Source organism: Halichoerus grypus, chromosome 10 (assembly GCF_964656455.1).
Source record: "Halichoerus grypus chromosome 10, mHalGry1.hap1.1, whole genome shotgun sequence".
NCBI classification, from domain to species: domain Eukaryota; kingdom Metazoa; phylum Chordata; class Mammalia; order Carnivora; family Phocidae; genus Halichoerus; species Halichoerus grypus.
In genome coordinates this window covers 48,793,806-48,811,317 of record NC_135721.1, presented here as the reverse complement: position 1 = coordinate 48,811,317, position 17,512 = coordinate 48,793,806, and the positions used below count along the sequence as shown (strand labels likewise).

The 17,512-nt window shown below is 53.7% G+C and overlaps 2 protein-coding genes across 2 annotated transcripts; one reads left to right on the top strand and one right to left on the bottom strand.

Annotated features, from left to right (window-relative positions):
* Nucleotides 1-382: 382 nt before the first annotated feature.
* Nucleotides 383-15,799, top strand: SMYD5 (SMYD family member 5). Its single transcript, XM_036073256.2, has 13 exons — nucleotides 383-495; nucleotides 4,281-4,389; nucleotides 5,160-5,299; nucleotides 5,797-5,918; nucleotides 6,518-6,587; nucleotides 7,179-7,283; nucleotides 8,308-8,370; nucleotides 8,588-8,658; nucleotides 8,974-9,080; nucleotides 9,447-9,503; nucleotides 10,310-10,404; nucleotides 11,045-11,115; nucleotides 11,213-15,799. Exons 1-13 carry the CDS (start codon nucleotides 400-402, stop codon nucleotides 11,361-11,363), a joined length of 1,257 nt encoding a protein of 418 aa, XP_035929149.1. The 5' UTR covers nucleotides 383-399; the 3' UTR covers nucleotides 11,364-15,799.
* Nucleotides 13,215-17,344, bottom strand: PRADC1 (protease associated domain containing 1). Its single transcript, XM_078056406.1, has 5 exons — nucleotides 17,185-17,344; nucleotides 15,090-15,190; nucleotides 14,444-14,553; nucleotides 14,008-14,175; nucleotides 13,215-13,751 (listed from the first exon to the last, which is right to left on the bottom strand). Exons 1-5 carry the CDS (start codon nucleotides 17,249-17,251, stop codon nucleotides 13,631-13,633), a joined length of 567 nt encoding a protein of 188 aa, XP_077912532.1. The 5' UTR covers nucleotides 17,252-17,344; the 3' UTR covers nucleotides 13,215-13,630.
* Between the last annotated feature and the right edge of the window lie 168 nt (nucleotides 17,345-17,512).

The window sequence follows — 17,512 nt, the reverse complement described above, 5'->3', positions numbered from 1 at the left end:
CCCGCCCCGACACACACACACACACACGCCGCCGCCCCCGCCCCGGCTGGGTCCGAAGAGCGCTTGATAAAGCGGGCCAATGGGTGGACAGAGACAACAGGGCATATAAACACGAAGTGGACACAGACACATCAAAACTATACACACACCCATAGGCTATAATACACAGGTACGTACGAAGACACGAAAAACCGCACAGATGTAAAGCACAAAGGCAGACCCAGCTGCATCCAGCCACCGAACCAATCGACCTAAACATGTAGATCAAATTTAGATTCGGACTCGCTAGGGCGCAAACCCTCACAGCCTCAGACACACACGCCGGGGGCGGGGCCGGGAGGGGGCGGGGCCTCCGGGTCGAGGCGAGGTCAAGGGTCAAAAGGCGGAGGCGCGCCCAAGATGGCGGCCTCCATGTGCGACGTGTTCTCTTTCTGCATGGGCGTGGCGGGCAGGGCCCGGGTCGCCGTGGAAGTCCGCTTCGTAAACAGCGCTAAGGTGAGGCTAAGGCGGACCCTCCGGGAGCCCCCTACCCTGTCCGGCCTTGGAGACAGCCCCATGGGATCCCAGGCCCGAAGCCTAGAAGCTCCTCTGCGGCTCGGACTCTGCGGCTCGGTCCCTACTCGCGGCCCGGGGGCTCCCTGTCTGTGCCTGCGCGCAGGCTTCCGGGGAGGTCACGCGGTGGACCGGGGTCTCCGAAGTCTCCGTGCGCGCGCCCCCTTCCCGCGGGACCCGGTGCGCCAGCTGGGAGCCCTGCTCCCGTTGCTCCAGGCGGGGCCGGGGCCGGGGCGGGGCCGGGGGGAGGGTGACGCCGGGCTTTTCGGGCCATGTTGGGGGGCTTTGCAGCTGGGCCGCAGGTATGGTGGGCGGGGACATGCTGAGCAGAGGGAACTGAGGTATAAAAAGGCGTGGGTCCTCAGGGAACTTTCGGAGTGAGATTTGGAAATGGGGTGTGGAGAGAGGCTAGGACCCTTCACGAAAGGCCTCGGAATGCTAAGGAATTTGAAACAGAGCTCGAAGCCCGTGGGAGCATTTGAAGCGTTTAAACAGAGGAGTGACATGATTTTGTCGTTATACTATTTTTGTTTTGTTTTGTTTTGTTTTGTCGTTAGATTATTATGTTTTAAAAGTTAATTGTAGAAAAATGCTAAAAATGCATGTAAGGAAAGAGAAGGTAAAAATCACTCATAATCCTATACTTATGCAAATATGTGGATATTAGAATTACAATTTTGGAAATCGCTGTTTGATGTAGCAGTAAATCAACGTCAATAAACCTATTTCTAAATATTTTTAAGAGCCGTTTCAGGGGATGGCCACAGCGCATTCAACCAACTGCTTATTTATGGACTTTTATGTTGTATTTTATTTTTCATCCCTGAGGTCAAAGGACTTGGAGCTCAATTTCTGTGCACACATCCTTTTGTTCTCTCCAGCAGAGTATTTTTTTCCTAGTTAACTTTGCCAAATTATATGTGCAAAATGGTATCGCTTTGTTTTCATTTACATTTCTTTGTTTACTGAGGAGTTTGAATAATTTATCATGTGTAATGGCTGTGTGTATCCCTGGTCCCCCCCCCAAGATGTCAGCCTTCTAGTCAGTCATCTGCCTCCTGCTCTCCCCAACCCAAGCTTCCATTGCCTTCTTTCCACTCCAGACACATCTGGAGCATTCCTCTCCTTCCATGATAAAGCAGCTCCCCTTTATCCTTGGCCTCCTCAGCCGCTCACATCTCTATCTGCACACAGGCCTCTGGTGTCCTTGATCGGCTCATAGTTTGATGGTGTCCGGGTTCCATCACTCCTAGCACACAGAGATAATCACCTTCCCATGCACTGCACCCCCTATCTCTCAGCCCCTCCTCTCTTCCCTTCTTCCTCTCACTTCATCCCATCAGCCCCTCTACTTGCCCAATTGTCCTGTCCCAGCCTTCTATCAAACCCCACCTCTGGAAGAACGAGCTGGCCAGCCTCTCCATGCCCACATCTGATCTGCAGCTGGAGAAGACCACATACCCACTTAGACATGGTGACAAGATGGATTGTCCCAGGCTTTTTGCATCTGTATTCATCAAGTGAGACTGGGTCTGTAGGTTTTTTCTTTGTGCTATCTTCCTCAGGTTACCACATCAGAGTTATGCTTGTTTTTTGGTAAAATGGAGAAGCTTTCCATTTTTTCTCTGTTACTGAGTAGTTTAAATAGCATGAGAATTACTTATTCTTTGGCTTGAGAGAGGTGGCTCGTGAACCATATGGACTAGGGGCCTCACATGGTTGTTTGGACTATTTTCTCTATTGCTTCTCTGGATATTGGCAGGAGTGATCTTTCAAAAATTTACCAACTACTGTGCCAGGGACAGGACCATTCGGAACATGATAGTGTCTGACCAAAGAGGATGGATGCCAACCAGAATGCCATACTGGTGTGGGTCAGCCAGATATCGGCACTGCTTCTTTCTCTAGGCTTTCTTCCTTTTGAATTCAGTTCTGGTAATTTATATTTTCCTAGAAAATTATTCATTTAGTAAAGCTTTTAAAATTTACTACATAGTCTTAGAATTTTGCACAAACTTTTTTCTAAAACTTATTTTTCAAGTTGGAACTATCTTTGCAAGTTTATGCCCTTTGCATTCAGGTTCACTTCTCTCCAAGCCTCTTGGTGATATTATTGAGAGCTGCTTTTCTTGGAACACTCTTATGTTTGGGGGATGAGTGGTTTTATAAAGGAACCAGCTCTAATTCTGTTCCCTTTGTTTTTGATTACTAAATATTTTCTGCATTTCATCCTCTGGAAAGAGAAAGACATTGTTGTTTACCCAGTGTTGAGATTTGAGATTGTCAGGGATAATGTGGGTCCATGTTCATCTCCCTTTGTCCCATAGAGGAAGGCTATCTTTTCGTTTTGCTAGATTGGGTCCAGCGCTAAAAGGCATGGAGGTGGGGTTCCAACGGCTTTGGCCAGGGGTTTTGTTCCAGCTGTCCCACTCTGCGGTTGGAGCTCCCAAAGTTGTTCAGCGTTGAGATCTGTAGCTCATGGGTTGCTCGGGGCCATCCTGGTCTACACATCCCTGCTTCTCTGACTTTGGGAGGTGCTGCTATCTAGCCACAGTGCCAGTGCTAGAAGGAAACAGGGAGCTACCTGAGAGGCCACATGACGGGGCGATTTATGGCTGTGTCAATCAATCCATCCCTCCTTCCCTCCCCCTCCTTCCTTCCTTCCTTCCTTCCTTCCTTCCTCTTTCTTTCTTTCTTTCTCTTTTTGTGACAGTTCAGTGCTAGCAGGGGCAGCACCCCTCCTCTCTAAGTGAACCGTGGGCGTAAGTGCCCCACAGGACCAGTAACTGCCTGGGTCCTGAAGCTGTCTCCTGAGTCCCTCTGCACCTCCTTCATGTCTTATGTGATGTGTACAGTGCTTTAGACCAGAGCTCCTCAGACTTTAACGTGCATGTGAATCACCTGGGCATTTTGTTAAAATGCACATTCTGCTTCAGCAGGTCTGTTTGCGGGGGGGGGAAGGAGGGGCTGAGATTCTGCATTTCTAACAGTCTTCCAGATGATGCCCATGCTGCCCATCCATCACGTCATTTTGAGTAGTAAGGAGCTAAAGCTCATAAGGTACATTCACCTGGGCTGAGGTGCATCCTGGAAACTACCTGGTAGGTATTATGATAATATTTTTCATATACAAAACAGATGCAAAGAAGTGAAACAGTTGGCTCCAAGGTCACAGCAGGTAGTATTAGGGTTGCTGCTAGGATTCGTCATTCCTTTCCCTAACACTGAAAACTGGCTGGGTCCTGTGAGTACCTCACGGACCAGAGAAATACGGCACATTCTCCCCCAAATTAGGCCTCCCTCTTCTGTGGTATAGGAGCCCTCTGCAACCCTGAGCAGCAGCATCACTGCCAGGATCCTGGAGGGGCGCATGGGTGACACCAAGAAGACTGCCCTGTCATTACCAGCTCCTGGTACAGGAGCCTCGGCGCTCCTGCGGCCATTCCAAAAATTCTGCTCCTCTGGCTGACATGGTGGCTCCCTCCCCATCCCAGTCCCTCTGCTCTGAACAGGCTGAAAGAAGTGTGACTGAAAGTAGGTCAGAGCTGCATTTCCAGAGGAGGCAGTTATGGAGGGTGCTGACCTTGCTCCATGAACCCTCCCAAGGCAGAGGCCTCTCCTGAGATGGAGGCGTGTGGGGGGTGATGCTGGGCAGCCCTCCGGGAACCCTTGGAACTGGGTCCTCTTTCTCTCCTTATGGCCATCCTATTCCTTCTCTCCCCTGGTAGGGAAAAGGGCTGTTTGCCACACAACTGATCCGGAAGGGGGAGACCATCTTTGTAGAACGGCCCCTGGTGGCTGCGCAGTTTCTCTGGAATGCACTTTATCGCTACCGAGGTAAGCACATCTCGTCCACTCCTCGTGGCTGCTGCGCCCAGCTGCCTTTGTGCATGGAAGACAGTTACATTAGCTGATGTCTCTGGGACTTCAGGTGTTGGGAGAAAAGTTCATCTTCCCTTGGAGAACCGTGCCTGAGAGCCATGCTTGTCTCTAGTCTCAGGGCATTTGGGGAGTGAGCGGTTGAGGGGCTCTTCCAGCCTGCTCCCTGGGGGCGCTGTCGCTCAGGTGGAACTCAGTCTGAGCCAGAGTATAAGGGCCTGGGTGTCATGCTAAAGGGCTCTGTGCCGAAGTGCAGCCCTCCACCAAGAGGAGGCCACATGCCCTTTGGTCAAAACAGGTGGAGTTAGGGGTCAGAAGCAAGTAGGATGCCCTTAGCTTTTCCAGCCACATGCTTTTTTCACACTTTTCTTAGGCTAGAGACAAACATGAAAGGAGGGTCAATTGGCTGCAGAATGTGGGGAAAGTGCAGGCTGGGGGCTAGGAGGGAAGCCCCACAGACTAAGTCCCATTGGGAAAGGGGGGGAGTGCCTGACAGAAGGGGTGGGACTCCAGAGAGGGAAGAAAACCAGTCTGCCTTGGAATGCATGTGAAATTATTCACTCCTTCTGTTCTTTAACACAGTCGTTCATTCACTTCCCAAATGTTTGTTGAGCACCTACTGTGTGCCAGCCACTATTTTTAGCCCTGGGGATACTGCTGTGAACAAGACAAAACATGGCCCCTGCTCTAAAGACACTCACATTGTCCTGTGTGGCTCTCTCCCTCAGCCTGTGATCACTGCCTTCGGGCACTGGAGAAGGCAGAGGAGAATGCCCAGAGGCTGACTGGGAAGCCAGGCCAGGTTCTGCCTCACCCCGAGCTGTGTGCCGTGCGCAAGGACCTCCACCAGAACTGTCCCCACTGTCAGGTGAGCATCCCCAGGGAGTGCACCTGGAAGGGGGCGGGGGGAGGGGCCTTAGCTGAAGTCCTCTGTGAGGAGACAGGAACGACAACAGACCTGACCTGCTCGGAATGACAACAGACCTGCTTCTGGCCCCTGTGAGCCACGATGGAGGGGAAGACATTCAGAAGGCTCCGTTACTGTTCCAGTTATTTTGTCCTTCCTGTCCCAGTCCCACTGTCTAGAAAATAGGTCTGGTGGGAACTTGCCCTCTTCCCGGGAGCTTGGCAGGGGCTCTTCTCTCTACCTGAAAGCTCTCTCCTTCCCATAGTTTAACAAGGCTGGGTGCCCCTCTCACGTGCCCCTGGGGCACCGTGTGCCTTCTGCTTTCGTGACGCCACTGAGCTACTGCTCGGGCTGCTCAGGGAAGGAACGCAGTTAGCGGAGGTGAGCACCACTGAGGGATGTCTGCGCCTCCCTGCGTGGCCAGATCCTAGGGTGTTGACCTCCACCCACTCCACCAGGTGGTGTACTGCAGTGCAGAATGTCGACTGGCAGCTGCCGAGCAATACCATCAGGTCCTGTGCCCGGGGCCCTCCCAGGACGACCCCCTGCATCCTCTCAATAAGCTGCAGGAGGCCTGGAGGTAGGTAGCATTTCATTTCTTCTTCCCTTTATCTTCCCTCTCTGCCTGCCTGCCTGAGACCAGCAGAGGCAGTCATCTTTCGGAAATTGCCATCCCACAGGTTTTTCCTCCATCTTAGGGTTAAACAGAGGTCACATCACCTTCAATGTGAGCCGCCAGTCCCACCAACCTCAGCATTTTACACACTCCCAGGAAGAGCCCCATTGCGCCCATAGGGATGTAAAGGCCTGCCCACGTCCTTGCCAGTGACTTCCTCTCTTTGGTTATGAATGGAGTGGGTAGGAAGGATTCTCTGTAGCAGTCAGACTGGGCTTCCCTGAACGCAGCTACTAGGGAGGGAATTTCTTTTTTTTTTTTTTTTTTTTTTAAAGATTTTTTATTTATTTATTTGAGAGAGAGAATGAGAGAGAGCAAGCACATGAGAGGGGGGAGGGTCAGAGGGAGAAGCAGACTCCCTGCCGAGCAGGGAGCCCGATGCGGGACTCGATCCAGGGACTCCAGGATCATGACCTGAGCCGAAGGCAGTCGCTTAACCAACTGAGCCACCCAGGCGCCCTAGGGAGGGAATTTCTAGGCCAAATCTTTTTCTTTCTCCCCAGGAGTGTTCACTACCCCCCTGAGACGGCAAGCATCATGTTGATGGCCCGGATGGTGGCCACGGTGAAGCAGGTGAGCCCACCCGGCCCTCCCAGGGAGGCCGGTTCTGACCTCGTTTGCCCCTTGGCCTCAGTCTCCCCCTCACCTCGAGAGGGAGTATTGCTTGGATGCAGAGCTCCCCCTGGGCTGTGGAAATATCAGGAGCAGCTAACCATAGGTCTGGCAGGAGACTCTGATCTAGGAGAGGGCGTTCTGTGCGGCATCAGGTCATGCACTCAGCTTTCAGGCACCACTTTCTCAGGATCGTGTCTCGTGTGTCAAGTGAGAGGAGCCGCTCCAACCCCTTCTATTTACATTGAAGCTCCGCAGCCTCATCCTCCTGTTTCTCCGAGTGGTGTTGAACCGGCTAGCCTGGCCCAGCTGGAGAGATGGTTGGGTGCAGGTGTTGGGGGGGAAGGAGTCTCCAGGCTGAGGAAGGGTCTATCGAGAAGCTCATGTGTGCTGGTGTTTCCCTGATGGCAGGGGCATCAGAATCATGGGCTACCCTCCCACCTGGGCACAAGGGGCAGCAAGGAGGCGGGTGTCCCTGAGTCCACGCATGCACATGCATGCACACACGGGCATATACGAATGTGACTTTGAAGTATATTTGTTCTGCTGCAGGCCAAGGATAAAGATCGTTGGATCAGGCTCTTCTCCCAGTTCTGTAATAAAACAGCCAATGAGGAGGAGGAAATTGTCCACAAACTCCTGGGGGACAAATTCAAGGTTAGGCTTCTCCTGTGATCCGCCCCCCCCAACAGCCTTGGGTGTTCTGTGGCTGCCGGACAGGAGCTCCACATTTGGTCCCTTCCCACCACAGGAAGGGGTTAGAGCCTGGGGCCAAAAATCTATTCAGAGGGCCTATATTCCTGCCACTATTTAACTTTGTGAACTAACATGGACCAAGAGTTGAGAAGTGGGGTGATGACAGAGGAAGGAGGGGTTGAGCGCCCTAACATGGTAAGGCGGAATCTCATAGGATGGCAATGGGCAAGTCAGTTATAATGGAAAACGGAGGACTGGGGGTCCACAGGGTGAGGGAGCAGCATGAAACAGGAGGATTTTAGCTGCTGATGTGCTGAGTACCCACTCCCACCCAAAGATAACAGATTCTCACTGAAGACAGCAGACTTCCATGGAGAAGCTGCCTGAAGGCACAGGCAGGGTTTTAAGGGCAGCTGGGGTGGGCCTTCCTACATTCATTCTGAGGAGAGGAGGTGGGGAGTCAAGCTGGTCCGGAGGCCAGGTCAGGGAGCCTGGAAGATGGCGGTGAGGACAGACATTCCAAGCCACATTGCCTCAGCCCTCCTGGTACAAGCGCTGGAAAATAGGGAGGAGGGGCGCCTGGGTGGCTCAGTCCTTAGGCATCTGCCTTCAGCTCAGGTCATGATTCCAGGGTCCTGGGGTCGGGTCCCGCATCGGGCTCCCTGCTCAGCAGGAGGCCTACTTTCTCCCTCTCCCACTCCCCTTGTTTGTGTTCCCTCTCTCACTGTGTCTCTCTCTGTCAAATAAATAAAATCTTAAAAAAAAAAAAAAAATTGGGAGGAATTTGGGGTTCGCCTCCCTGGGTTGGAACAATCCACCAAAGTGCTAAGGTTCTTTGGAAATAAAGACTCTGTGGGCCTCCTTTGCCTTCAGGGAAAGCTCTTCTACAGAGCTGGCCCTTTTTCCTTCCCTCACCTGGTCTTTTGGGCCCTGCCTGGGTGCTAATGGCAAATCCCCACGTCTCTCCCTGCTTCCCCTAAACCAGGGCCAGCTGGAACTTCTGCGGAGACTCTTCACAGAGGCCCTTTATGAGGAGGCGCTCAGCCAGGTGAGTGTGGGGAAGGTGGGACCAATGGCCTTCTACTCATTCCAGTTCTCCAGGAGCAACCAGGTCAGCACCTCCTACTTGGAGAGCTAAACCAGAGCTGACTTGGTATGAAGTTGGGATGGGACTGACTCACAGAAGACTTCCCGAATGAAGAGTTGTATCAGGAGGAAAAGCAAGTGGTTATAACCTGAGCACTCATTTTTCTTTCTCCCCACAGTGGTTCACACCAGATGGATTCCGGTCTCTCTTTGCTCTTGTTGGGACCAATGGCCAAGGAATTGGGACCAGGTTAGGAGAGAATGTTCCAAAGCTATTGAACTTGTCCCTCAGGGCTGGGGTGGGAGATTGACAGAGGAAGATAGCACACCTCCTTTCAGGATTAGGTTGGGGTAAGGTATGATTCTGTGGCCGGAGAGCTGGACTGGACACAGTGGTGGGAGTCAGAAAGACTAAGGTGGTAGAATTTGCTCTTGGGAGTCCTTGGTCTGTTGGGGAAGATGGGCCCCTTCCCTGGAGAAAGACGTGGGCTTAACTTGCCTGGAGGTGGAGAGCCCTGTGAGCTGGGCCTCCTCCTCTCCACCCATGGATGCCTGGGACCCCCAGCTCCCTGAGCCAGTGGGTCCATGCCTGTGACGCTCTGGAGCTGAAGCCTCAGGACCGAGAGCAGCTGGACGCCTTCATTGACCAGCTGTACAAGGACATCGAGGCAGGTTGGTGAGATGGAGCCTTGGTCTCACCCAACCTCGGATGCCCCCCAGTCAGACACACAGTCTTCCCCTGAGGGAGTTCTGACCTAATGGATGGGGAAGATAATCCCTCTGTGCCTATGGGAAGCTTCAGATCTATCCACAGGACACGTAGATAAGCCATGACCCTGAGATCCATACAGAGGCTCGATGCTGGGGGTGGGGGGTCCTGGACAAGTAAGGTGATATGTACAGAAAAGCTCGTGCCTCCAAGAAGCAAGTTCAGGGGAACTGGTAGTGACCAGGTGGCAAGACAGGAGAGCCAGTGCTATCCTCATAAGCCTGGGTTCCTTTGCCCCCCAATAACATCTGCATATTACTGTCTTACAGCAACTGGCGAGTTTCTTAACTGTGAAGGATCTGGCCTCTTTGTGCTTCAGAGCTGCTGTGAGTCCCGGTGTTGAGGAGGGGTGGCCCCTTGTAGGCTGGTGGAGAGGAGTCTGGGAGCAGGATTAGGTCTGAGCTTCCTTGGGGATTCTCCTGGGCCTTTTCGTTCCATCATTTTCTCATTCGTTCATTCACTGGACTAAATATATGTGTATACATAAAACCTTCCAGTGGGCCCGGCCCTGTGCTAAGGCAGGACAGAGTTTTGATTCTTGCAAACGGAAGCCTTGGTTTTGCACCACCATTGCCCTGCCAGGTTTGGGAGGGGAGTGTTGTGAGGGCCTGGGACGGCTAGAAGGCGAGTCTCCTTAGCACCTGACAGGGAGGGGCAGAGCCAGCTCACACCATTGTCTTTTCCAGATCTCAGCCTCTCCCACTCTGGTTTCCTCACTGTAAGCCCCCCTCCCAGGCCATGGGGCCATTCTGCCCCTCCCAAACTAGGCTTGCAGAGGGCCTGGCTCAACTGTGGCAGGACTGAGTTCAGTGGTCGGACGTGGCCATTCCTTTCACAGCCCCATCCCTCCCTTTGTGGGATACTGGAAACAATGGAGAATCAAGTTGCCCAGGGCCGAGGACAGCAGGGGCAGGGATGGCAGGTGGGAGGGGGTGGGAAGAGGGAGTGCATTTGTGCCTGTGCTGTGTGGTCTTCAGGAAAGAGCACTGGACAGGGAGTTGGGAAACTTGGGTGCCAGGACCTGCACGGCCCTAGCGGGGGTCAGAGAAGAAGGAAGGATGGGAGCCGGTGCTCTGCAAGGCTGTTACTTTTGTTAGTCAACAATCCTTGTGACTTGCCTCTCATGATCCAGGTAACCACAGCTGTGTCCCCAATGCAGAGACCTCCTTCCCAGAAAACAACTTCCTTTTGCATGTCACTGCCTTGGAGGATATCAAGCCAGGAGAGGTGAGGGGGCTAGGAGCTGTGGGGTGTGGGGGGCGGTGGGCCTTGCACGTTTTCCCTCAGTACTGGGAGCAACAGTGGCTAGAGCCCCAAGTTCTGGCTGTTTGGTTGATCCCCACATGCCCCAGGGCAGCCATCTTTTTACCCATGATTATGCTCTAGCCCCACCCTATCCCCCCAGTTCTTCGAAAAATAACCGGAAAGCCTCAGAGCAATGACAGAGAGACAACTATATGCCCAGCTTCATCCTAGCCACCTTTTGATAAATCCACAGCTTCTAAGAAAGCAAGAGATGGCTCTTGGTGGCTTGGACTATGGTGTATGTGTGCGTTTGGGGGCTGTTAGCACAGTGCACAGAGCCTTGGTTGACTCTTCTTCCAGGGCAGGTAGCACCATGTCAAGATAACCTCTGACCCCAGCCACAGACCTTGGCCATTGACTCCCTGTAACCATGGCCTGAGGCTACCCACAGTCCCCTCTCCGTCTCAGACACAAGCGGTTTGAGCCTCCTGGCGGTGTGCTGAGGGCACAGGGAAATGGATGAGGGCTGGCTCCCGGGAGGTGGGGCAGCAGGTGGGGAGGCCCTATTCCCATGTAAGGGAGAGCACAGGCCATCAGACCCCACCTCTTCTGTGCCCCCCAGGAAATCTGCATCAGCTACTTAGACTGCTGTCAGCGCGAGCGTAGCCGTCACAGCCGCCACAGGATCCTCAGGTGCCGGCCGGGACTACGGTGGGCGGCCGGGCTCCCGGAGGCTCCGTCCTCATGGCTGCCTGACTTTGCCCTCCCCACCCTCTCCCATCCCCTGCAGAGAGAACTATCTGTTTGTCTGTTCCTGCCCCAAATGCCTGGCAGAGGCTGATGAGCCCAATGTGACCTCAGAGGAGGAGGAGGAGGAGGAAGAAGAGGAGGAAGGAGAGCCAGAAGATGCAGAGCTGGGGGATGAGATGACTGATGTGTGATGTTACCCTGTCTGGAAGGGGCCCTGCCCCAGACCCTGCAGGAAAAGGGGGCCTCCCCGCAGAGAGGAGGCTCGGAAGGAACTCCCCACTCCCCTTGCCTGCTTTCTCCACACACACCCCCTCCCCCACCCCCCATTCCAGCTGTTTCTGCCGGAGGGTAGGACGGAGGCTGGACACTAGGCCCAGGCACTCACCTCCCACCAGACCTCATGCCCTGGACACTGCTGCTGAGTGGCTCAGGCCCTGCGCTGTCCCCGAGGCTCTCAGAACTGCCCCCGCACAACACGCGCGCGCGCGCACACACGCTCCGGGTGTGAGCAGCTGCAGCCAAGGTCAGGCCCTAACAGCGTTTCTTCCCCTTGGCCCCATGGCCATGTTTACCTGTCCACCTGAGGCTTCACCCCTTTCAGCCTGCTACAGACGGGATAACAAAATGGCAATCTGAGGACGGCCTGACCGCACTGAAGTGAAAGGAGGGGGGTGAGCTGCCTCCACCTTCTTCCCCACCTCCCACCGTTGCAGCTGCTAAGGCAACTGCCTCCTGCTAGCACTGCTGGGAGAGGCAGGAAGGAGCAACCTGGCCTCCAGAGCACCTCCCCGGAGGCTCTGTGCCAGGGACACTGAACCAAGGGTATACTTCCTTCTGTCCACCTCGTCACCCCCACTATTTGGACATCTGGGGGAGTGGAGATTAACCCCTTCCCCAGACTCCGGAATCTCTGTACCTTGTGCCTTGCCTCTCAGGCCCTGGCACAGTGGCTGGCCACATGGGGTATGAAGAGGCCTCTGCCTCCCTCAAGAGGGGCATGTGGGGGATCATCACCCCTTCCTCAACACTCTTTCCCACCGAGGACTCCGGCAGCTTGGCTGACACTGGGGCATGACAGGCCTGCGCTCCTTAAATTTGGATGCTCAAGAGGTTTCTCTGGGACCAGTTTAACATGGGACAGTGAGGGGCTCTCCTGGCTTCAATCTCCATCTTTAGGGTCTCCAGAGAGGAACATTGAAGTCTTCCAGAAACCTAGAGGAGCTGGGCTGGATATTCTCACTTAAGCCCTGACTGTGTCACCCTCACTCCACCCCCCCCACCCCCCCACCCCCAATTAGCACCACCCCTCACTCTTGGGTTGGATGCTATGAGAATTAAAGCCCATCACTTGCAATTTCGTTGCCTACCTTCCCTGGGAGGGGGGCGCCACATCCCCCTGCTGAGGGATCTCTGGGAGGGCAGGTGCCCAGCCCATAGGCTGTCTTAGATCATGAGTCGGGTGGCGCCCCAGCTGTGTGAGGCCTGTCGGGTTCTTACTCCTTCACAGCAGCCAGCACCCCCTCCCACCCCCGCCTGCCCACTGTCCTCAATAAAGTGTGAGTGGTGACAGGCCTCTGCAGGAATGCTTTGTGGAGAAGGATTCGACAAGCTGCTTGGGGCCCGCAGCAGTCACGTAGGTGGTGCAGAGGCACATAGTTTTAGACCAGGTGATGGCAGGAGATGGGAGCTAGAGCTCCTCAGTTTGGGCTCCTCTCTGCACTCTGCACCTACACTCTGCTGTGCAAATGTTTCTAAATGCCAAGAGCAAGGGTCTTTTGCAGTCTGGTGTGGATCCCCAGGACCAGGCTATCAGAGGAGTCTTCTCAGGGGACTGACCCATGGCTTCCTGAGTTCTTGAGCAGGAAGCAGGCTGTATTGGGATCCAAGATTAGCAGCAGCCCAAGCACTGGTCCTAAAGGACCTTGGGCAAGTCATTTTCCCTCTGTGGGCCTCAGTTTCCTCCCCCTCAAAATAAGGGCATGGGACCAGATGAGTATGAAGGCCCCTCCCACCCATGTGCTCTTATTCTAGGACACAGTTGCGACCCTGATGAGAAGCTTTATTGCTAAAAAATCGGTGAGGGTTTATTAATTCCTCAAACACCAGCAACTGCTGTGAAGTACACTGAGGAGACCCTGGGAAGGGGAGGCTGGAGCAGGTGGGATGTGACAGGTCACAGGTGGCTCTCAGGCCACCTGCCTTTAGCCCCTTTTGTTCCAGATTCTAGCCAAGAAGCTCTGGGGCCTCTTTACTCTTCCCATAGCACGAGATGTTTGGGGGCCCTGAGGAAGGGAAGGCCCGTGGCGTGGCTTTTAGCATAGCCAAGGCCCAAGCCTTTTCCCTCTACCCAGCTCCACCTGTCCCCAAGTGCTATCCCCAAATCCCAAAGAGCAGAATTCCTGGATTTTCCTTTCCCAGCCCAGAGTTGCTTTAAGGGTGGTATGTGGGACCAACTCTTCTACCAGAAGGTCCAGGGTGGTTGCAGCAGCTCAAAGGTGGGGATGCTGGTGACATTGACTGGGATGGAAATGATGGCCCATGGCAGCCCATGCTGTTCCAGGGAGCGGCGGATCATGTAGCTGGGAGGGCATGAAGAGAGGTACGTGGTGATGGTCACTTTCTCAGCACCCCATCATGCCCCACTGTCCCCATCACTCTGGGAGTTCTAGAGCCCAAGGACTAGGCCCTCCAACTGGGGCCCTCCAACTTGTTTGGCCCAAGGACTCTTGGCCCTCCAACTGAGGCTTGCGGGAAGGGACTGGTGATTTCCCTTGACCTCCCCAAGTCATGGCACCCAGCCTGGTGCTGATACAGCCAGAGACAAGGAGCCCTCACCCATCTCGGCCGAGCAGGAAGAGGGCAGGGATGTCAGCTGTGCGCTGGGTACTGTCCTGGATCATCTCCACGTAGAAGCTGTCATTGTCAACCGCATTGTCAGAGATGATCACTGCCCGCCCGCCGTGCTCCTGCACCACTCGGGTCTTGGAGAGGAAGGAGCAGCCCCTGGAAGAGGTGATGATGAGACCAAAGGAAAGGCAAGGTGCTAGCTAGCCCTCCTCCAGACTGTCAACACTGGAAGGATGAAAGAAGGACCAGGGAGAATTTCTTATAAATGGTCAAAAGGCATGGATCATCTTAAGACATTTCTTAAAGACCATCAAAAATGTGAATTATTTAAGAACAGCTATTTCAGAGCACCACCACCGACACTGATCTCAGAATCTACCCTACACCTGCCCTCCTCTGGTGCCTGTCTCTGTCCGCTCCTTACCCTCTCTCCACCAGAGCAATCTGGTCCTGGATGAAGAAACCGTTGCTGAGCTCCCCACAGGCTTCCGAAGGTTCTGCAGGGACAAGGTGAATCTGCTCATACCTTGTGTGCTGAAAGACATTTAGATACGTCAGAGTGAGGAGACATGCCAGTTTTAAGACTAGGCTGACAGCCCCATTCTCTTGGTTCCTCACAAAGTGTGAAGGGAACATGGAGTGATTTCTGTATGCTGGGCACTGAGGTATTTTTTACTAAATTCTCACAAAGGCTTATCTAGTTGTCCCCCTCTACCCTGCCTTTCTATGAGATATGTAGGGGAGTTGCTATGGACCCAGAAAGGGGAAGTAACCTGCCTTAAGTCACGTAGTGCAGACAGAACTAGCAGAGCCCTTGGTTTCTCACTGTTTCATGTCCCCAAAGAAGACAGCTTGTCCCTGTCTGGTGCCCGAGTCTGTATTACACCCAGAAGGGTAGCTAGCTGGAAACTCTTTCTCCCTGCACAGCAGCCCCAGGAGGACAGAGTTGGATTCTGCACCCTTCCCTGTCCCAGCACTCAAGTATTGGTTGAAGGGAGGAGAGGGTCACCTTACTTAGTCGGATGGAGGTGGAGACAAGATCAGAGAGAAAAGGGTCTCCCTGAACTTACAAAGATACCACCAAAGTCCTTGGCAGGTGTGGCTGTGAAGATGTATCGAATGTCTCCAGGACTCAGCACTTGGAAGTACAAATAATCATGGATGCGTAAGCCTGAAAGATAAAGAGTACAGGTGAGAAGCCTCCAGGGAACAAGCTGGTTCAAGTTCAGATCATGGACCCCTTCTCTTCAATGGGGCTGGCTATAGTCTGGCCTCAGGGACCTAGCTTTGGCCAAGTGAGTCTTCCAGGTGGGTGAGACAGATGGGCTCTGCCCTGGGGAGGACAGAGCTGATGCAGAGAGGGTTAGTAATCCCAGAGAGATCAGCTGCAGCTGCTGCTGCACAGGGAGCCAGGAAGATGAGAGCCTTTGTGTTCTCTCTCTCAGGATGAATCCATCTTTGCTCTGAAGTGGACCTGAGAGTTTCAAGGTGGAGCTGTGGTGGCTTGAGTATAAAACGATTCTCACTAGAACTTCAAAGTTCACTCCGGTTCCATTGCCATGCCCGCTGTCCAGCCACTATCATTTCTTGTCTTCACAGGTCCAGCTTCTTAAATGGTCTATCTGCCTCCATTCTTGCTCTCTACCGTCCATTCCCCCAAACAACAGCCAGGGGGCTTCTTAAAATACCATAAAGCAAATATGATGAGGTCACCACACCTATGGCTCCAGTACCCTTCAACAACTACCCTTTGCGCTAAAAATAAAATCTAAACTTTTAACTGTGGTCTGCAGGATCCTCTTCCATCTGGCCCTTGGCTGCTACAACGTCATCTACTCCTCCCTGGCCTCCTTTCAGTTTCTTCACTTCTCTGAGTCTTCTTGCAACCGTTCCCTCTATGTGGGAGGCCTCTTCCCCTTACCCCACCCCAGCTCTACCTCTTCACCTGGCTCACTCCTACTCATTGGTTAGGTCATAGCTGACATATCACTTCCTAGAGAAACCTTCTGCCCTGTCACTGCTCTCCCCCATGCCCCTTCAAAATCAGTTTTTTCTCCATTGACACTTTCAACATAATTTGTAATTATACAGTATGCGTAATTTTTTTTTTAATGTCTGTCTCCTCCACTAAGGCAAGAACCACAGTTTTGTAGCTTAGTTCAATGCTGTATCCACATTATGTAACAGCGGCTAGGATATGTGGGTGCTCAATAAAGGTTGTTGAAGGAATGAACAACTATTTTCAGCTCCATTGCACTGAGGAAGAGAATTTTCAGAACAACCAGATTTTTCTGGGGTTTGGGATCTTCTCTTCAGCACCAAAGTTTAATATTTACCTGGATTTGAATCCTTGGTTTCCTCAGCCCAGAGAGATTGAGGAATGTGGAAGTGTGGAAGCTGCTGTCACAGGTCAAGCAGTCAGTCAACTAACTATCAAGCCGCTACTGTGTGTCAGGGTTAGGACTGACTGTGGCTTTAGTTGTCCTTGTCTCCTGCCCAAATCACAGCCACCAGATAGAGTCCCACTGGCTTGGCACTGGGCTCTATAGCCTTTTATCCTGGGAGTGGGGACTTCCCATCAGATACAGATACGTTCCCAAGAAGCCTTCTTTAACACTAAACTCCTCCTCCTTCCCACATACATCTTTGCCTGGCCTTTGCATCTGCTGATCTGTGTAAATCAAGTGTGGGTATACGTATGTGCCCATGTGTGTGTATGGGTGTGTATGTTTATGTGCTCCTTCAGGTGCAAACAGGTTGTGTGTGTACGTGTGTGCCTGTACATGTGAGCCCACGTGTAAGAATGTATGCTCCCGTATGCGTACGTGAGTGCTCACATACGTATCTCCAGCTTGTAATATCTCTAGCTGTCCCTTGTTCCTTCTGGTCGCCCCTTCAGCCATCTGGGTCGGCGCTACTGGGGGCGTGGAGAGGAGTCTTGCTTCGACGTGGGGAGCTGAGGACTGAGGCCAGCGTCAGGCCGCACCCTGCTCATGTCGCTGGGGACCAGCAACACACGCAGTCCAGTCGCCTATCCCCAGACCTGCCCTGCCCCGAACTCGCGGGGTCCCCAAGGTGACCCGTGACTCCCGGGCCGACACGCGAGCGAGCTAGAGGGCCAGCCCCGCCCCGCCCCGCCCCGCAGCCCCGCCCGTTGCCGCTCACCGTGGGCCGCGACGCACGCGGGGAGCCAGAGCACGAGACAACACCAGCCCGCGGCGCCGGGGACCATCTCCAGCGCCCGGCCCGGCGCCGCGCTTCCTCCAGCCGCCCCACCGCGCTAGCTCGCTGGACTTCAGCCTGACAGCTGCTCTGGCCTCCAGCCCCCAGACCCGCTCTTACTGCTGGTTGGCGGACGGGAACGAGGCCCACGGCTGATTGGCTCTGATGCCTGTTCGTGTAGCTACACTTTCCGCCTCTGCGCCTTAGCCCACTTCCTATTGGTCGAGAGAAGTGGAGCCGAGGGCTGATTGGTCTAAACTCTTAACAGCAA